Genomic DNA, 22,366 nt, shown 5'->3' with positions numbered 1-22,366 from the left:
TGGGAAGAGTGGAATATTAAAAACGCCCCCGAGACAAACAGAAGAAAAGCATGCTGGAAACTTCTGGGTTGCTCGTTCCCGAGTAGCCCAGACATCCAGGCGAGGATGGGTTTGGATGGGTCCTCGCTCACCTCGTGGCTGGGCATCCTGTTTATTAGAGAAGCCGGTGGGGTTCCTGTCAGCCGCATTATCTGCTGAAGCTGGTTTATATCTTGAGGAACCCAGGTCAAGGGTTTTATGATCAAAATAATTTGCTTAATTTCATAATGGACTCGACAAGCTGGAGCAACATCTTTTGGTTTAATTTCAAAAAGGAAAAATAAGAAATATTAGGTTCAATCTGAATTAACCTGTTACACATAGCCGCAGGTAGAAATTGCTGCAATTTTTAAGCGAAATGTTTATTTACTGGTGCTTAATGGGAGTTTTATTTTCTCCAGTGCACACTGTAAAAATTATTTGTTGTTTCAACTTAAAAAAATAAGCGTTTGTGCTGTCATAAAATTATTTGTCATAAGTTAATTCTAATATTTTTTAATTATTTTAATTATTTTTAATTATTTAATTATTTATTTTTAGTATTAGAAAAAAAACTCTTTTTATAATAAAAAAATAACATTGGCTAACATTTTTAAGTTAAATTAACTCAAATTTTTTAAGTGGCATGAGCGCCTTAAGTTAAAACAACAAATAGTTTTAACAGTGCAGATAAGACTTTATTAAAAGTAAAAAAATATCATTTTCCTTTAAATTCCAACCAATAGGAATGTTCTCTAAAAAAAAACCTTAATGTTGGTCTACAACAGCCTGTCTTGTGTTAGTCAACAGCATTTTATACATGCAGGCAGTGTAAACACAAAGTTTTCCCATTCGATCAGTTAGGTTAGACCGGACAAAAAGTGAATTGAGTTCAAGCGAACTAATCCAGAGTTTAGAAAATAGCAGCAAATAGGAAACGCAATAGAAAATGCAAGACACAGGAGACCCGCACACAGCAAAAGAAAGGCGAAAAGCATTCATACACATTCGTGCAAGTGGGCAGATCTTTAGCAGAACCTTGCAATTTCATCTGCCAGCTATCTGACTAATACCAACTATATTAAGGTGCTGGTTGCATAACAAGCAAACACAAGTCTGTGCCAACAAATACGGAAGGAAACAAGATGTGATACAAAAATGAAGCTAGCAGAACGGAGCGCCGGGCCGTCATTGCAACACAAATGGAGTCAAAACTCAGGCAGAACAAAAAAAAAAAAACTCACAGACTCCGAAGAGATTTTCGACAAGAGCTCTGGCCCTGGGGTCCCGACGAGCATCAAGATCAGCTTCAACTGATCAATATCTTTCGGAGCAAAATAAAGGAAAATGCAGGGAATGGGGTGACTATGAAAGCAGGTACTGGAGGAAGGGACAAAAACAGAACCGATAAAAGTATGTAAAATAATGTAACAAAAGAAGACATGATGGTCCAAAGCCAATATGCATGCAATATGTAATGTTAATGTAATGCAATTCAACATTAAAGAAAGTAACTTTTCAGCTGGTATCACTCCTGTCCAACTTCCCTTTTCTGAATTAGCAAACATGTACCTTTGAATGATAACAAAATACATACAAATCAAAGCTAGCATTTGGCTTTATTTCTATATAAAATGAGAAATTGTAGTTAACTTGTAATAGATGCAACTATAATCCCATTCACATTCAGCAGAAAAGGCTACAGGCAAGCGCAGAAGAACAGACAAACACACTTACCTGACTAAAGTTTACTTGTATAGATCAACAAACTAAGAGTAAGTTAATGCAAAAGCATGCTGTGTGACGGGATGTTCAACCTGAACCAACTACTATTTCAAAGTATGACAACAATAAGTTAGAAGTGCCATCAAAGAGCTCTTGCATCATGAAATCAAATTCGACAGCATTCACTCACGCATATGGATTCATATTTGTTCAACAAATGCATTTGGTCCTGAAAAACTTTCCTGAAAATGTCCACCAACAGCCAAATACCCATGTTGGCACCGTGTCAACCATTTTGCTAGAATGTCAAAATTCAACGTAGGTGAACTATTTGCGATTGAACTGAATAATGATCTATTTGAAAAGAATGCACAGCTGGGTCAAGTTGCCTTCAAACATGGCCTGATTCCCATCGAGATTTTCATCCTTCAAAGTAATATTCTGGCACAATTGTAACGTAACAACCATTATTTAGAACCCAATTAAATTCCAATTAAAGGTGCTGTGTGTAGATTTTAGCAGCATCTTGCGGTGAAATTGCGAATTGCATTCAACAGCTCACCCCTCCCTTTTGAAATGCATAGAGAAGCTACGGTAGCCAGCACAGGACAAACATGTCATCATCTGAGACAACGTAGTAATAAAAAGGAACCCAGTAGAGCAGTTTGTCCGTTTAGGGCTACTGTAGAAACATGGCGGCGCAAAATGGTGACCTCCATGTAAGGAGGCCCGCAGTGTATGTAGATAAAAACGTCTCATTCTAAGGCAATAAAAACAAAATAGTTTATAGTACATAGTACTGATAATATAGTTATGTAGATTATATTGCATTTCTGTCTAGATATCCTTCTAAAAGTTACACAGTGCACCTTTAAGTCCCACCCCACATCTATTCACATTAACTAAATACATCAGAAGTGATTTGCAAATGGCCAATGCACTTTTATTTTTTTTTAAATCTGGCACGTGCAGGTGTTATTGAACAAGCGCAACTGTCACGAAAAGGTTAGAGGCAAATAGTGAAGGGAAGAGGGGTAAAGAAACCGAGATCTGTGCATGCATGCAAATCTGAAACATTGAAAACAGACATGCAAGCTTTGATGCAATAAACACACAAACAGAAGTGCACAGAACTGAATAATAATATCTTAACATCTCTAAAAACATTAACCCCATAAACCCCAAAGATTTTAAAAAGAAATAATCTATCATTATTTAATTTCAACTTTATGTTGTGACTTTTCTCTTTCCATGTGCTGATGTTTTCCACAATGTCTAAGCTGCTTTTCTTCAATGCGGAGTCTGCCAAACCTTAAATAATTAGTCAATTTTCTTAAAAAAAAAAATCCAGATAATCTACTCACCACCATGTCATCCAAAATGTCAATGTCTTTCTTTGTTCAGTCGAGAAGAAATTGTTTTTTGAGAAAAACATTTCAGGATTTTTCTAATTTTAATGGACTTCAATGGACCCCAACACTCAACAGTTTTAATGCAGTTTAAAATTACAGCCCCAAAGGACCCCAAACGATCTCAAACGAGGCACAAGGGTCCCATCCAGCGAAACGACTGTCATTTTTGGCAAGAAAAATATGCACTTTCAAACCACAACTTCTCTTCTTCCTCCGGCTGTGTGGCAAGCCAACGCAACCTCACGTAATTTACATCGAAAAATCACATGTTACATAAATGAAACGCACATTTGTGGACTATTTTAAACAATAAACTGACACAAAGACATATTTAGTATCATTAGACATACAACAACGCCGGAACGGCCCTCTTTCTCCACACTTGTAAACACTGGGGTGTAGTTTCGAATACGTCATCCGTGACCTCTTGACGTGATGACGTATAGCGTGAGGTCACGCTGGCGCGTCACAGGACCGGAGATAGACGAGAAGTTGTGGTTGTGGAAGTTGTGGTTAAAAGTACATATTTTTTATTTTTCCTGCCAAAAATGACTAGATAAGACCCTTATGCCCCGCTTGGGATCGTCCAGAGTCCCCCGAAACTGCCATTCCAAACCGCATCCAAACTGTTAAGCGTTGGGGTCCATCCAAGTGAGAAAAATCCTGGAATGTCTCCCCCAAAAAACACAACTTCTTCTCGACTGAACAAAGAAAGACACCAACATCCTGGATGACATGGTGGCGACCAAACCATCTGGACTTTTATTAAGAAAACGGACTAATCCTTTAACCGTCAAACAAAGCCAAAAATAATACCAGAATTTTTATTTCAGTGTGAACTATCCCTTTAAAATATGTTTGCTGTAGTAAAAACTTGTTCCACCTATCACATTCACAAAGACATTTGATGAACATTTAAATTCATACAATTTTAAAACCAAGAGGCAGTCTTACACACATACACAGACTAAACAGACAAATGCACACCGAAAGCAAATTTATCTGCATGTTTTGGAAGCAAAATAGGCGAACCTATTCAAACACATGTACTCCATTTCAACCACAGATCACATTTGCTCTCTCAAAAGGCCAAGACCCCATTCATTGTATCCTAAATATGTGTAGAGCATGCTCAAACATTTTATATACATCACCAATGCATTAATATTCCTCAAGTAGCTTGCAATGGGGCCAGAATCTTTGTGCAAAGATCATGTTTTTGTCAAAAAGACCATAAGCATCGTGACTCATGAAGAGGCCTGACACTAGCTGACTCATTTCCCTCGGGATCACTGATCGCTGTGCATTGGATCTGGCTGACACGCGTGGGTGTCTTCATTCACACTTGTGAATAGGGGGTTTGGCCAGTAGATGCCAAGAAAGACAGCACTAGAAGGGATTTCTAGGAAGAGACAGTTTGTGGGCACCGCTTGAGTTAAGGGGTAAAAAAAGGATACGGTCAGTGCCGGGAAACAGGGTCCGTCCTGTGAGGAGCTCGGCCATTATGCAGCCCACCGACCAGATGTCCACTACAACACAAAACATAAAACCCTGCTCTCATTTGTGGAAACAAAACACCCCATTTTAAACAACATGAACACATTGCATTTAAAAAAAAAATTATAAGATTCTAGATCTGAGGTGGTGCACCAATTTCTTTAAAATAATTGTACATATTTTTGCTTCTTATTACTAATTAAACAATGCTATAAAATGCTAACTTTCTTTGCTGATGTAATCAAAACTACCAGAGCAGTAAAAACTACATTTTATAATCCAATACCCCACATATATCCCTAAATATTTTGTAGCATGTTGTGCAATCCCGACCTGTCATGTCGTAGTGCATCCAGTTGAGCATGATTTCCGGGGCACGATACCACCGGGTAGCCACGTATCCCGTCATCTCGTCATCCGTGAGCCGGGCCAGGCCAAAGTCCAAAATCTTAATGCAGATATCAAATCGAGCATTAGCAATAAACCAGATTAAACTTATCAGTGTTCATATTACACCGTGTGCCTGTGTTTGCACAACTTTTAAGCAAGTGTTGGTCAACGAAGGATAATAATAAAAGATGTGACGGTGGAAAAAGCATCAGATGATGTCAGATATCTTGTACAGAGCAGGATAAACGAGTACTCACCTTAAGTTCACAGTCTTCATTAACAGCCAAGTTACTGGGTTTAAGATCCTGTACAGTAGGAAAGATAAGACATTTCTTTTAGATTTAGTATTGGACATTTGACAAAAATGACCTTTAAAGGGCACATATTATGCAAACTTTACTTTAACAAAGTGTTTGGACATAAATGTGTGTTGGCAGTGTGTGAACCCAACAACCCCTACAATGAAAAAAATCCACCCTCTCCTTCTTTTTTAATCCCCATTAAACAAATTTTGATTATCTTGTTAATGTGACATCACACTGATGAAGCCCCACCCATGACCACTGACTAGCTGCTTAAAATGCGGTTTTAGAATGTTGTAGCACGAATGCGGCTTAATATACTATTGTCTCAGACTGGATTCACAGGAATCAGATATATGTTTAACCAAAAGCTCTCATTGTCTGTTAGAAAGGAAGTGAGAAGCTGTAGCTCACTCCATCTAAAGGTAGACACATTAAAACAGCGCCTTTTTACTTCCACCCAAATAGGGGCATTTTGGACCTGCTACAACAAATGATCGGTGGGGTATTTTGAGCCGAAACTTCACATGCATTCTTATATTACATCTTGTAAAAATGAGCATAATATGTGCCCTTTAAATTGAGCAAATGTTTCCTAAAAATCAAATACATTTTCATCCACTTTCTTATTTTACTTTACAATGATGCAGAATATGACAAAAGTGTGCCACTGTAAACGTACGCAAATACTGACTTATTATTAAAAATGTAAACATTGACTAAAGATTTTATGCTTAAACAAAACAAAAATCCATTCAACAAACAGGTATGTTTGTAGTCTTGTTAATAATATTACAATAAATGTACAAAAAATTGGAGAAACTAAGGAAAATATCTGTGGTATGCACGTTCACAGGTACCAATAAATGTCCTTCTGAAAGCCGAATTCAGGTCGCCATCGAAATAATCTTAATTAGAAACCATAAAAACTGGTTTACACAAGCAGTGGTGCAGATGAATCCCTAAAAAACAAATCTGTTTATCTGTGCAAACCCAGCAATAAAGTTCACATTCCATACTGATGAGAAAATCTCATTTCCTCATTGACAGATAACGCATTAAGAATCGGTCAAGCTATCCTTCTTTATTTCTATGATCTTTGCACCTCCACAATGTCATATGCAAGCAAATCAGCTTGTTTACACACAGTTTATCATTTTTATAATATTGCATTTTATAACCCCTGATGCAGACATAGTTCCTGACGCATTACCACAAAGTAAATTAAAAAACAAAAAAAATCTTCAGAAACCTAACACTTTAGTTTTAACCCCTCATTGCGAATACATAAGGCAAACAAATGGGACAGAAATGGTTTACTTACTCTGTGTATGATGTCTGCTGAGTGAATGTACTGTAGAGAGAGACATACAGACTGATCAATTCACTTAAATCTAATATAAGAATCAGTAAGATAACAGTTGTTTGAGAACCCTTCCTGTTTTTTTTTCAGATCATGAAACAAATTTAAATACTAACAAAAGCCACAACAAGTAAACACAACATGCAGTTTTATTATGACGGGAAAACAAAATCCAAACCCACATGGCCCTGGGCGAAAAAGTGCTCAGTGACCTTAAGCTGAAACAAACTTGGGTTTTGCAGAAGGACAATCATCCAAAACACATCAGCAAGTTCACCTCTGAATGGCTGAAGAAAAACTAAATGAAGACTTTGGGGTAGCTTAGTCAAAGTCCTGGCCTCAATCCTACTGACCTTAAAGCGGAATTAAACTCTAGACGTTTTAGCCTGTTATCGAGTGATTTATTTCCATTTTGCATTTTACATGAGAAATTTTCGTAACGGTCTTTGATGGACTCAATTAACCAGAATGCACTGCGCGAAACTGAGTCATTAGGACGCGTGCGTCATCACAACAAAAGTTATGGTTTAGCTCCTTAAAACGAGAGATAACATGCATATAAACATTCACTACGAGAAATGTTGCAAACTAGATTGAAGCAGTTAACAGGAAATGATAAATGAGACGCATAAACAATGATGCACGTGCCGTAGGGATTTACAACATTCACGACGAGAAATGTCAGCAAACTGGACTGAAGCAGATATCAGGTAAGTTAGCTCGTCACTTACTGCATTGAAACGGAGATCCTTCAGCAGCATAAAAGAATATCGCGTCACATGCTCATTTGAGCTATAATAAACGAAAATACCCGCACATCATCCCAACAAGATATATCGTTCAGATCCTCAAAATGCGGGTTTTAAATACATATAAACAATCACGATGAGAAATTTCTGAAAACTGTTTTAAAGCAGAGATCAGGGAGCTTGTCAAATATCCAATCAGAAGCTGAGATCATTCACCAGCATTTGAACGGCGAGTTGTTTCTGGAGAACGAAATAATAAATAATATGCAAACTTCAGACGCTGCGTAGAAGAGAGGGCGGGACTTTGAACAGGTCACGTGTCTTTCCGGGACCATCAGATGCCGGCTAATCATGTCAGTGTGAATGAACAAAAAATCTAACGATTCCGGAAAAATCCAGGATGCCTTTTCCGTGTATTTTACGGAATGTCTGTGTAAAAAGTGCTTTGGTAAAAGCAAAAAAGTCATGGTTTTCATAACACACATACTGCTAAAATGTGTTACTTGAATGCAATGAAAGTTAACCTGGATAAAAGCAAAAATGGCTTTATGTGCCAAATAAACATCATGCTATACACAGACGATGGCATGGAGTTGTAAATAACCCAGAGTAAAACGGAAATAGATTGGGCAGAGCCTAACCTTTAATCCCCGTATGATCTGGTAAATAAGGAACTGCACGTGGTCGTCCGTCAACTTCTGACACTTGACAATATTGTTGAGGTCTGCGCCCATCAGGTGAGTCACCAGGTACCTGTTAATGAAAACAATTTATCATGACGGATCAACTCTACGGTTATAAACGGAAGACAAATTGTCTGCATTTCAAATTTTAACTACATTTTTTAAAAGGTGAAAGTCAATAAAAACATTTTCACACTCAAGTAATCAGTTGCTACTAGAGCAACCAAAAATAAATGCAAAGAGTCAACAGCTGCGTCCCAATTCAAAGGCTGGGTCCTTCAAATGGGAATGCAGGATTGAGTCTTCGAAGGCCTCAAAATGCCACAAAGCGAACTGAAATGAGACGGTCTAGCATAAGGAGGATTTATTGTTGCGCCACCTGCTGTTCCCTTTTACAACGCATGTCAGCGGGACACAGCAGAAATGGTATTGAATTTTTAAACAAATTTGGAACAATTTTGTTTTGTTTTACAAAAAAGACAAATTGTTTAAACTAGATATAAATGGTTAAATTAAACTAACCAACCGTATATCAGAGGACACAACTAAAATTAACTCTGACTAATCAACATCTACAGAATTAAAGGAGGCGGAGCTGCCCACGCCACAAATGGGAACAGTGGTTTGTATCTGGTACAGGGTCAGCAGGTTAAAGGGTTGCCTACTTAAAGCTTTCATTTACCCCGGCCACGAGTTTGATTATTAACCATTAAAAATGCTTCCTGCGCTCTCATAACACTCGAGGCAACGGCGGGTGAAAGAACTTAACAGTGGTGAAAATACCTTCCATTAAAGCGAAGCACTTATGCAGAGTGCCAAGACGTCTGGCAGACACGCTGCATCTGTGCAGGGCAAGGTTCAAAAATATCTCTTGCCAAATGGACCCTCATTCTCTGTTAGATTTTAGAGGCGTGGGTATTTATAGGAGTATTATAGTAAACTTAGCTCCAGTTTCCATGCATCTTGCAGTGTTCGTGCAAAAAGCTGATGCATTTAATGCGGTATATGCAAAACCGCTGGCCGTCCTCTTGTGTGTGTGTTAGTGTGTATGTGTGTGTGTAAACACTCAGCTCCTGTTTCCATCCTCCGTAAAGCCAAATACAACTCCACATTGGAGCTCTTGTTCCTGGGAAACTCACTCTTTCTGTCCTTCTTTAGTGTTGTGACCTCGGATACCCGACTGAGACTCATACTGAAACTGGGCTTAAAATGTGAATAGTACCGGTACATGAGACAGTATTATACAAGATGATTCCTTAAAGGTGCATTGTGTAACTTTTAGAAGGTCTCTTAACAGAAATGCAATATAATATACATAACTATATTTTTAAGGCCTTACATAATGAACTGTATTGTTTTTATTACCTTAGAATGAGACGTTTTTCTACATACACTACGGGTCCCCTTACATGGAAGTAGCAATCATGTTTCTACAGTAGCCCTCAATGGACAAACTGCTCTATATAGCACGTAAGTTGTCTTAGACGATGACGTGTTTAACCTGTGATAGCTACTGTCACTTCTATGCGTTTGGAAAGGAGGGGTGAGCTGTGGACTCAGTCGTTGGTTACAATTCACAATCTCACCACTAGTTGTCCCTAATGCTGCGTTTACACCAGCCGTGGTAGAGGCGTGAAGCGCGAGTGATTTCAATGTTGAGTCAATGTGAAGACGGGTAAACCGGTAACTCTCTCGATAAATGCACAATCAACATCAGTCATCTTGCAAACAGACAACTGCATAGCACTTGCCCCTCCCACAAGAAGCGGATTTTGCCTCTGACGCGCGTCAAATGCTTGCTTTTTCCACACGTCTACTTCGCTCTAGACGCGTGAATGCATTCAAATTGTTCAAGCTGCAAACTAGGCACGGTAGACACAATTTTGACGCCTGAAACGCAGTTGGTGTAAACGGACCATAAAAATCTACACAGTGGACCTTTAAAGGAAGGATACACAAAAAAAAGTAAAGTATTAGGGCTTTAACAACTCCTTGAGTAACTGCAGATATTTCCTCAGCAAAATTAAGGCATAAGTCATGATATGGATTAAAGTCTGCTTTTAAAAATGTGTCATCTGCTCGTGCTGCATGTCTCTTTAGTGAATACGTTTCGCGGTTTAACATATTACACGTGTGACACTTGTGGATTTATCATATGAGCAGGTGAACATATAAACCTAATCTTCAGAGAGCTGCTCTAAGAGTTTATTTCACAAGTTTATTTTGATAAAAGTGGAAAAGTGTCAAAATAAAAGTCTTTCTGTTAAACATCAGAATGAATGTAAACTATTAAAATCTAGTGTTAAGTAATAGCATCTTACTACTAAATTAACAGTTTTAAATAATTAAAATACATACTTATGTATGTACTTATTTGAAAAACGCAGAGCTTCTATTGGAAACAATTGAAAACATGCGCCGGCCGCGGGCGTACAAGTTTTGGTGTGCACAACCACTTAACCTCTGTAGTACCAGAGCAGTGATTTCTATAGTAAAATTTCTATTGACTAAAAAGAATGGATTTGTGCTTAAAGGTAACGTTCTTCCTGATACCATTTTTAAAACCCTAGTTTGTGTGTAATGTTGCAATGATAAAGCTCAAAGTTCACTGCCAGGCGATATATTTTCTTCAATAGAATTCCTCTTTAAAAGCCTACAACGAACGGCCGGTTTGGACTACAGCCCTCTATTTCCTGCTTTAATGACGTCAGGAAAACAGTTCATTGACTAAACTCCGCCCACAGGAATACGTCAGTCACCAGCTTTGGCTCAAACGGCTCTGCTAAGCTAAGCTGCTATCGAATCACAACACACTAAACAAACTACACAATCAGAACTCAATACGTATTTCTGAAGGAGGGACTTCACCTAACAAGGAAGACATCAGCCTGTTTTGAGGACAGTGAAAACAGCGCTATACAGATAAGTAAACTGTGTAAAAAATACCGCGTTTTTTACACGTGAAACATGAACACGTTATATTGCCCACTATAAACACAATCAAAGCTTCAAAAACACAGACAGAACGGGAGCTTTAAGAGTTTAGCAGTCTGTATAAATGATATTTTAGCAATAAAATGTTAATTGTTTAAAGAAAGAAGCAAATTAGTTCATTTTGGGTCGGTTTCCCGGACAGGCATCAGACTAGTCCTAAAATAAATGTAAAAGCGGTCCAAACTGAAAACAACTTGCACTGACATATCTTAAATACATCAGTGCCCTTTGTTTTTGCCTCAGAATGCACACAAGAAATGTATTTAGTAAGGCATGTTTGTTAAAAAAAAGTTATATTTCCTACTTAAACTAAGGCCTAGTCCTGGTTTAAGCTAATCCCTGTCTGGGAAACTACCCCTAGTATTATTTTCTCTTGTATATTGAGGATTGTTCTTTAATAAAGAAATTTTGTCTTTATTCGATTACTCGATTAATCGATGGAAAATTAGTAGAATACTCGATTACTAAAATAATCGATAGCTGCAGCCCTAGAAAGTATGGAAAGTAAACAAACACTACTCACTATACCGGCCTGTCATTATTCAGGCACGCCCCAAATACAGCTAACTACAAAAATAAAAGTTTCTAAGAGGCTGTTCACACAAAACGTGTTTTTCCATTCCACTGCATTACTTTCCATTGTTTTTTATTTGTTAACACGTGCCAGACAAACGTGTTTGACTGCTACAATCACGCCTTGAAACTGTTGCAGCATCCCGCAAAAGCAACGCATTTTTAAAACGCCAGTCTTTTTGTTCTCAAAAAGATTAATTATCACCGAAAGTTAAGAAATTTGCATCTCTGGGTAATACAAATGGTTCATTTTCCTAAAATAATATGTATAATTGTAGAGATACGGGTTTTATCAAGTTGTGAAATTTAGATCATTAAATCAGGGTAAAGATAATGAAGAAGTGCATGTTTTTGTGCATCTAAAGGAGTAACTGAGGGTTCATTTATAATGCAAATGGTCCCTTCACCAGTTTTTCAAAACATTATGTGGCCCTCGAATCAAAAATGTTTGCCCATCTCTGTTTAATGACATAGCTGTGAATATGTATTTTGGCATTATTATTTCTTCCTCTGCAAGATTTCTGATTTAATCCATTGTACACACACTCAAAATTGCAGAAATATCCAGGACAAGGTCTCAGAGGAAATTGCACGTAATCACACATTCTAGGCTCATAATGTTTAGAAGCACTGCCTGTCCTAATACTACAAATGTGAAACTACCCTAAGGAGTCTTATCTAAAACTGCATGAATGTGTTGTTTAATCTCGCTCTCCTATGTATATGTGGGTTGTTTGAAGAGGCACTTAAATGAGGCAATAAGAGCAGATTATTGCCTATGTACGTCTTATAAAGAAATTATGCTTGGCGGCTAAAGGCTTGTTACCAAGGTAACCAAGGATATTCCCAACACGTGGACGACTGCTATGCTTTTCACTGCTCCATTTTTCCAATATTGCTTTAATTGGATGCAATGCACTTGATACCAATGTATTATTCTTAAACGCACAATGGGCAAAACCACACTATTAGCGCTACCATGCCATTATTGAGTAATCCAGGGTTGTGCAATGAGTAGTACACCCTGAATAATTAGATGAAGACAAGCGTGACTGAGGTGTGCCAGCTACACCCAAATCATTACGGCATAAGCAGCTACACATGGCCTATAAAGATCATGCCGTCACGTTTTTCAGCAAACTTTGGAGTTCACATGCATCTCTGATCTGAAAGCACCTATAACATGGCTGGATTCCCCCCATTACTTTTCCCAGAATTTCCTGGAAGTAGTACTGAGGACAGTCAACGATCTGAAAAATTCAAAATTCATCCTTGCAGCCAAACAACATCTGCATCTGCGCAGCCCGTTGGTAACGCTAGAGTTGCAGTATTTTTAGTATGTTGGAGAGGAGGTGCAATGGCAAATACTTACACATCACTGAATTCTTCTAGGCCGATGGTGGGCGTGAAAACATCCAGAAGGCCAATTACCTGAAACAAAGACAATACGGACAATTAGTGTGAATCACAGTGATATTACAAGATCAAGGTCAAATGATTTACTGGACTGGAGTAAACTGGAACACAGTCAGGCTTTATAGCCTTTCAAAGCATACTGATAGTGAGTCGGCCCTTGCACACACGTGCAGTGACTGCTTTGTGTTAGTCAACACTGTGCTTTATTGCAGGAGCATGTGCAGGCGGAGACGTGCGCATTTGCTTCGTTACAAAAAATACTGCTCTTTACAAAAGTGCCAATGTTGGCAGACAAACAATTTGATAGTGCCTGAGCACATTTGACCCCCAATGCCTGGTTTGTTTGACTAGTGTGATCACTCCGTACCGTGCCTGGTCACAAAACCATCCCAATGACCATGCACAGGCCAAATCCCAACAATTGAAGAGCAAAATTCTTCAATCTTTAACCTTCATAAGAAAACAACCAATGGAAACATTTAAAAGTAACCCAATTCTGAACTTCACCGAAAAGCTTTGGACTTGGCAACGATGCATGCAGTGTCTCTTGTCGGGTTCATGTTTCATCTCTTGATGAATGTACAAAATCAAAGTTTGTTTGGAGAAAGTTGCTCTTGAAGGGAAAAAACCCCAAAATTCTTCAATATTTTATGTTCTTACCTCAACTTAGACAAATGAATACATACCTATCATTTTTCAATACGTGCACTTAATCTTTGTGCAGCGCCTCGTGAATGTGTTAGCATTAAGCCTAGCCCCATTCATTCCTTAGGATCCAAACAAGAGGCCACCAAACACTTTTCCTATGTTTTCCTATTTCAAGACTGTTGCATGAGTGGTTACACGAGTACGTATGGTGGCACAAAATAAAACGTGCCGATTTTTTACGCGGATAAAAATGAGAACTATATTGTATGGCGGAAGTATGGCACTTAGTTTGCAGCACTTCGACCTCGCCGTGCAGTAACATCATCACTCGAATCCTGACTACTCCCCCTCTCGCTCAAACTTCCATCATTATTACTGCAGCCGAGGTCGAAGTTGCATGCGGTAAAAAGACTTCTTTGTTATGTTGGAAATAGGTGCGTAAGTGCATATTATATAAACGACAAACATGTAGTGAATCATAAGTTATCCAGTCAGTGTTGTATAAAGTGTTGATTCGTGACTCGCTCCTCCCGCAGTTCGTAACTCCTCCTTCCAAATTTTTTTGTACATTATCGGAAAGAATCGGTAAAGCTAATCTGTCTTTTATAAATCTGATAAAATGAAAGACTCTTCAAAGTAGGGCTGTGCAAAAATATTGATACAGCTAACTATTGTGATGTTAGCTGTATCGATAGTGTGTCGATATTTCAATTTCTACTATCGATATTTTCAAATTCCTCTGTGTGCGTCAAAGGACCTCCTCTGCCGCCGCTGCTGTAGTTGTCATTGTACAGTTGTCTGCCATATACGGCCATTCGGCCAATGTCATATCATGACCAGTGTTGGGTGTAACTATTTACTAAGTAATTAGTTACTGTAATTTAATTACTTTTCCCTTGAAAAAGTAAAGTAAGGGATTACTCTTATTTTTCTTGTAATCTAATTACAGTTAGTTCTGATGTAACTTAATACTGTGTATGGACTGTAAAACAATTATGTACTCTAAAATACAATAGTGGATTTAACATGGTTTTAGTTTACAATTCTCACTATTAACTGGTTGATTCATATTAATGAGATGTTGGCTGTTTATTAATACTTAATAGCACATATTAATGCCTGATTCTGCAAAACCTTATTCTACATCCTTAACCCTCCCCTTTCTAAATACTTAAAATTAACAACTTCTTTAGTATTAATAAGCAGTAGTTGGAGTATATTGAGGCAAAAGTAGTTAATAGTTAGTTAATAGAGAAAATTTGACCCTAAAGTGGGACCAGAATAATTGATATACTTTCATTTATTATTTCTTCGAGCCATTTCATGCCTATCCTTGTATCATGTACTAATAGGATTTAGAAAGTAATTAGTAATAAGTAATTAAATACTTTTTGAAGAGAGTAATTTGTAAAGTAATCTAATTACTTCATTGAAGATGTAATTAGTAACTAGTAATTAATTACTTTTTTTGAGTAACTTACCCAACACTGACCATGACCCATGTATCGTATCGGGAGGCCCTTGCCAATACCCAGCCCTACTTCAGAGATTGTAATGTGAATGTAACACTACTCTATAGGTACTCAAGATTAACATCAGATACGCAGAAACAGCGTGTGTCATGGACGCTTTAAAGTGTTTACATCAAGACTTTGCAGTCCGAATGAGCCATCAATCAATCACAAATGGATTATCTGGTTGCATCTAAACAAAGCCTCCAATGACTGCATTTGTACAAGCTGTGGCCAACTGTGGTTTTCCACGGAGGAAACTCAAACGTGGTACGAGATCTGATGGCGACATCCTCTTTGAAACGCTCACTTTAATAACGTTTGCTGGTACCACCTTTATCTCTGCATGATCGTCTGCTGCATATCATACCATAACTGCACTTGAACCCACAAAAACATCAAAGTTACCTGGTCAACGCTACTGCATGCATAGTGACATGCAATACAAGAATTGCAGAAGCAGTTGATGTAGGGGCAACCTAAAGTCACACGCTGGAGAGCACCAAAGCATAAAGGTAAAATTGCCCCTATCTGAAGTTAAATCAACCAATTTTTTGCTGCATTCAAATCTAGTTGCACAATTTGTTTTGACGTTTTTGGATAGTTCACTATTGACATCACGTTTGTAAGGGATAATCGAGGGTTTGGACAGCCAATACATTCAGGAATTCAAGCTTTTTTAATGTAAACATCTGTAAAAAAGACGAACAGTGACAGGGATTGTAATTGTGCAAGCGTGCAATGAGAGGGCGAGAGAGAGAGAGAGAGTGGGTGGCTCAGATCCAGCATAGAGTTTCACCCACGCTCAAACAGAGACAGCACAGATTGGACTCCATCCCAAAGGCAAAATATTCAGGGCTTTTATTCTCCTATGCAAAAACACTAGGACGCCTTGACAACAGCAGGCAAATAAGATCATCTGCACGCAGAGACACTGTTGCATGCCAGCCTCAAAAACAACAGTGAGCCCTTTAATACTCTTTGACATCGTACAAAAGGTCAGCTCGACTTTAAACTTCAGACAAAGGCCTTGATAATCATCTCCATTTGTGCCATAAAGCTACTAAAAAGGAACTAAATAAAACAAAATGAGGAAGGCAGAGAATGATCTGTACACAACGCATTTATAATTAATTCACAGGGCATGTGGCATATTATGCATTAACAGCAGACGATCTTTCCTTGCTCTCCCATTACCTCAAAAACAGCGATCGATAGTGTTTCATAATGCACAGTCTGTGCTTGCAAAGGATTTGTGCTTTCTCCCTGTAGTCTTAAAACTCATCTTTGAGCATCATAATTGCATATATAAAAGTTCTACCTGTCACAGTTATTTCTTCATGTTTTAAATAAGCTTAAATGTAGCTCTACACCCTTGCCTCATTTAGTATACATGGATCTATGCATATGCAAATTAGCCCCACTTCTACTCAATCAAACAACTCAGACCATAAATATGCAAATTAGTCCCTGCTAGGATCATAGATATGAATATACGAAGTCCCCGCATTCTTTCGCACCACTTCGGACCATAGATATATATGCAGTGTTTCCGCTATATACATTCTACCGTGGCGGCCCGCCATGCCTAAAACATCCCCGCCACGCCTGCGGTTGTGGATAGAAGGGATACAGCAAACGAAATCTCGCTGGATGAGCACTGTTTTATCCTAATCCTTCAACCAAACCCAACTCTAAACACAAAATTTCACACGATTGTAGGATGTATTTGTATCTCATTTAGCCAGAGCCGCTGTTTTCATCCTAATAATCCTACCTCCAAATCTAATCCTTAACTTTTCGGCATTTGCTGTATCCCTTCTAGACAAAACCCACGGCGGCAGCTCGCAAAAAAGCTACAGAAATGTCCGCCCTGCCAGACTGGCTGTCTTAGAAATAAATTCCTTTCTGGATTCGCGTTGTTAACTCATTTATAAATAAATATCCTAAAGTATCATAATTTCTTCCATGGGTTTAGTTTAATGAACAAATAGATTTAAATCAACAGAGGATGATTATTTAGGCTACGTCTCTGTTTTGAGAAATAATAATAAAATAAATAAGCCTATACGAAATATGTTACACTTAAATAATAATTAAATTGACAAAACGAATAAAAAAGTATTTGAGTTTCTGTTTTTTTGTGACGCGCTGACCAAAGCAGCAGAAAGCACGTCATGTTTTTAAAGATTTTAAATAAGCACAAAGTTTTCTCCTTATTGTGAGTTCACACAAATAAAAATACATAATTTGAAGTTTCAAATATTGTTTTACTTTTATCTTTATGACTATAAATTTAGGGTAATTTAAGCTGCAAGGTCATCACGCATTTTATGTTCACCGGCGCATTTACACGGACGCAGCGCAGGGCTGCGAGAAAAGACATATATTAAATCGAAAGTTTAATAATTACGAGTTTTTTGGACATTCATTTGGAATCACTGTACTCATTTTATCAACTTATCAGGCCATTAGTTATTCAGAATATAGGCTAGAAGCGCAGAGCGCTGCTGACCGCTCAGCTGTCAATCTTCTGTGCTTTAGATGGACACTCACAAAGTTTCACATTAAATGATATGATATTTGTCCAAAAACAAAAGGCTAAATACTGAATACTACTTATATGCGACTGCAAGACATTAATAGTCGAATCTGTTTGTAAGGAAACTTACATTATTCCCGTGGAAGAGAAGAACGTTGGTAATAGAAACTTGAGGCAGACGGTGAGACTGTTTTATCTGTTTTCAGACGAAACAGCAGGGTCGGGGTACCTGCGGGATTTGATTTAACGGGTGTAATAATAGACTATTCTCGTGTCATTTGTGTTGTAGATGCAGGTCGGGACTCAATAGACAAGAGTAAAATGCGGGTCTAACATCCAAGACCAAAATTCGACTCGTTTTTAAATGGCCCCGTGCTTTGTGTTTAAGATCTGTCTGAAGACCGTTAAAGGTTCCTATTCAACTGCGCGATTTGCGGTGTGACCGGTTCGGGGTCTTTATGTCAAATGGTCCGGACCGGGTGTGAAATAAAATTGCTGCTGATGGATGTTCGGTCAATCACAGTGGTGCGGATTATCAAACAGGACTGTGCGTGAGTTTGCAACAGCTCTGTAACGCTAAACACGAGCACAACTTGCAATGCACACTACATTAAAACTACAATGAAATATCCGAACTACGTACGTAGCAATGTAACGTTTTTTAAGAAAATACATTTTAGATCAAACATAGAAAAGCAATAAGCTATAAATATAAGGAAAAGTAAATGACAGCATGAAAATGATCAAAAATACATGTTAGTTTACTGTAGCCTATATTCTACTTTAAAAAAAATAATGTACATTTATAATCATCATGGGCGCCCCCTGCCGCCACAGCTGAAAAAAATCCTAGAGGAAACACTGATATGTAAATAGATGCTACATTCGGCACTTTCAAATACAACGCATTCGTAAAATGTGCGTTTGCAGAACAAATTTTTTAGCGCTGGTTACAGCATTCACACTGCACTTTTATGTGGTATCAATACTAGGGATGCACCAACAGGATTTTTTTGGGGCGATACCGATACCGATTTAAACAGACAACTTCTGGCCGATACAGATGCCGATATTAAACACATGTATACAATACTATACAGTTGGTCTATTAGCTAGCTTATTTCTGCATCAAATTATTTTTACTAAACATGGATTGGATCTAATTAACATTCAACTGACCAACATAATAAGAGAGGCACAAATTAAGCTAAAACAAATATAATCAGACAGCATAACAACCTTCAAAGGTGGTTTTTGCTATTCAGCATTTATTTTATTAACATCATTAACTCCTTTTTTACATATAATGGATTTCTTTATGCAGTTAATTAATAAACAATCGGTATCGGCCTTTCTCGTGCTATTGCCGATATGCCGATGGTTTCAAATTCATCAAAAATCGGCCGATAAATATCGGCGGCCGATACATCGGTGCATCACTAATCAATACATAATATCGTACTACTAATCCACTCGTTCAACTGCGATGATGCGGTCACAACATGTAACCAATCACAAGAATGAGAAAATATTTAGCAATAGTGTTGAATGATGAATTTGCATGTGGTTTGTCTTAAAGCATATTAAAAGCACCACATAGACATATACAATAATAAAACTTTGACCACACGGGGACTTTAATAGTTAAGATTAGGATAAATATATGCATAAATATAGCAGTTACTTGTATCCAAAGCGATCTACAAATGAGAGAGCATTTAACATTTTGTCTAAGCAGCCAAAAGTAAGCGTAGTATACAACTGTTGGGTTCAATTGAAGTCCACTACATGGAGAAAAATCCAGGAATGTTTTCCTTAACTAAAGAAAGTAAGACATGAACATCTTGGATGACATGGGGGTGAGTAAATTATCAGCAAATTTTCTTATGAAAGTCAACCACTTTTTAATACTTCAGGTGCACATTAGCTAACCACTGTGCCACAGCTATGCAGGTTAACTGGGTTACTTATGTGCCGACCCACAAACTGAATCTCTGTAAATCATTACATAAATATCCTTCACCCCTTTCAGACTTTCAGCTCAGTTTAATACAGCGTTTTGATACAGTCTGGAAAATTCAGCAGACTTTTAAATCAGCACAGTACAAAACTGAACATGCAAGCCACATTTAAAACTTCATGTTATCCATGAGGGTAAGGAAAAGGGGTGCAGGCAAAAAAAGACCTCCTTACATTCTCGTGTTTCATGTGCTTCAGCAGCCGCAGTTCTCTGTATGTGCGCTTGGCGTGGATGATGGACTGAAACGGCCGGGACAGCTTCTTCACCGCAACCTTCAGTCCCGTCTTTACGTCAATTGCCGAGCTGTGGATAAAGAAGACAACATTAAGGTTTTGATCAACAAGTTTAAAAACAAAAATGTTTGGTTACATCCTGGCCCAAATCATAAAAGACCACCCCAGTGTCTCCGTAATATTCTGTTTTCAACAAATTGCTTGGGTTGTTCCTAAAAGCTAAAATCTATATCTTTTTTGATTGAAATAAACAAAAAAAATTTCTTTTGGTCCAAATAAATGGTTCCCGGTTTGCTTCATGTTCACAGTGGGGTTTTTTTTAAGCATAAGGTCACAACAAGATTGGTCAGCTTTTATGATGTGAATTTTCCAACAGATTTTGCAGACCATCCAAAACATTGCTGTGTGCTAAGCTTAACACGCTAATTGTATATATCTACATGTGAGGGTATTTTTATCAGCGGAAAACTTACAAAGAGCTTGTGAAAATATTTAATTGCAAACTAACAAGGGCCGTCAGCGTTAAAACTTGACAGAGGGCGTGTCTGAAGGGTGGCCCTGACGCAATTGTCACAGTGGCACCTGCCAATCACAGTGGACCGCAACACAACACCAAAAGGTTTTTGTTTTGAGAGCTAATGGATGCCAGTTTGGTTGCGTTAGTGTTTCCCACAGTAATGATTAATCTTTTCTCCATTTTTATGCTTAACTGTTCTCCGGTCTTGCATAAAAGTAAATGGGAAGTGCCTACACTAGGTACTTGCATAAAGCGAGTGGGTTGGCTATGGCTAATGCCTGGGTTGGCACTTAAAAAGTTAAACCATTTTTTAACTTCTGCCCCGAGCAACACCAGTGACGTGACACTAACAGATCCACAATTCAGTTCGGCAACGCATGACGTCACCCATTAAAAGTAAATGAGAAGCGATAATGCTAATGCTCCATGTGAATGCACTGTAATGGCGCCAACGTTAACGCTTCTCACTTACTTTGAATAAGTGACGTCATGCGTTGCCGAACTAAATTGTGGATCTGTCGGCGTCACGTCACTTGCGTTGCTCGTAGCAGAAGTTGAACATTTCTCAACTTTAACTGCCAACGCTTGCGTCAGCCAATCAGTTTGCCTTATGCAAATAACCTACTGCAGTCCCAGCCAATTACGTTTATGCAAGACCTTGAAAAATGCCTGGAAAAACCAACCGCTTTGCTTCCATTTTGAGCGTGCATACATTTGAAATAACGAACTTGAGCGCATAAAAGACGCGATATGTGAACGGCCCCTAACGGTTCTTCTTCTATGGCACATATTGAGTTTCTGCACTAGAGCGCCCTCTGGCTTTTGGATGTAGTGGCATTTTACCATAATTCATTGGGAAGCATAGCAAGCACGATTTATCGAACCAGCACTTATCACTTTGTTTTATGTTTATTTGCATGTCATTGGGCCGTGTTTTTCTTCACAAAATGGGGTAAAAATGTATCCGAAAATGCCTCCAGCCCATTTCATTTTCCAATAATTTTGAGAACAATGTAAGCAGTCGGGTCAAAAAAGCAAATAGGCTTCCCAGGAAGTCTAAGTAGGCCAATCTCTCAGATAGAAGAATGCAAAGTTTTGTGAACTAATAGTATTTTCTTGCAACAGCGTCTACCACCCAGACAAAAATAACCCCCTCTACCAAAAAAGGCCTCAACCACAAGACCTCAACCACAAAAAGACACCATAAATAATATATATATATACATATATATTAAAATACCAGACTCATGTCATGGCAAATACAGACATGCACAATCTTTTCAAAATACGTCACATGCCATTTCAAGTACAATTGTATCTTCACACCCTTGAATAAAATGTGTTGCCAAACAGGAACCCAATGCAAATGGCAGTGCAAGTGCTGATAGGCCTCGCTAAGATAAATCATGTACAAGCATACACACTTTTGACACCACAGCAGGGTCAACAAGTGCAAAGTTGTTGACACTGAGGCTTTATTGTCGAGCCTTGCAGACATACTGTTCACCTTACATAACAAGTAGTACTTGACTTAAACCCGCTCGACAGGAGAAAGTCAAGCGTTGAACTCTCTTCGCTGCAGTCTCTCATGGGCATGTTGTTTGAGATATATCTACTTGCAAGCATTGTGAACAGATGGCTAGAAACTTTATGTTAAGTTAGCAGAGTAATGTACGATGGCCATGCAGCTATGTGTAAACACGTGCAGTATAGTAAGTAGGAACAGCGTGTGGTCTACATGGGGTTTAATCCAAAAGAAATAAGTCTGCTACA

At 38.3% G+C, this 22,366-nt stretch overlaps 1 protein-coding gene across 2 annotated transcripts in view; it reads right to left on the bottom strand.

The window, feature by feature from the left end:
* mapk14b (mitogen-activated protein kinase 14b) overlaps positions 1–22,366 on the bottom strand; it is a 32,651-nt gene that overhangs the window by 5,221 nt on the left and 5,064 nt on the right. The window contains exons 2-9 of one of the 2 annotated variants that reach the window (XM_055183824.2): positions 20,017–20,146; positions 13,079–13,137; positions 8,098–8,209; positions 6,669–6,698; positions 5,300–5,347; positions 4,986–5,100; positions 4,613–4,684; positions 1,263–1,342 (exon numbers count right to left, since the gene is read on the bottom strand). In XM_055183824.2, the coding sequence (XP_055039799.1) occupies positions 1,263–1,342; positions 4,613–4,684; positions 4,986–5,100; positions 5,300–5,347; positions 6,669–6,698; positions 8,098–8,209; positions 13,079–13,137; positions 20,017–20,146 (646 nt within the window). Of the gene's footprint in view, positions 1–131; positions 212–1,262; positions 1,343–4,612; positions 4,685–4,985; positions 5,101–5,299; positions 5,348–6,668; positions 6,699–8,097; positions 8,210–13,078; positions 13,138–20,016; positions 20,147–22,366 lie in introns of both variants that reach the window. The other variant, XM_055183823.2, reaches the window with a different exon arrangement.

Source organism: Misgurnus anguillicaudatus, chromosome 14 (assembly GCF_027580225.2).
Source record: "Misgurnus anguillicaudatus chromosome 14, ASM2758022v2, whole genome shotgun sequence".
Lineage (NCBI taxonomy): Eukaryota > Metazoa > Chordata > Actinopteri > Cypriniformes > Cobitidae > Misgurnus > Misgurnus anguillicaudatus.
This window is presented reverse-complemented; position numbering and strand designations above follow the sequence as displayed.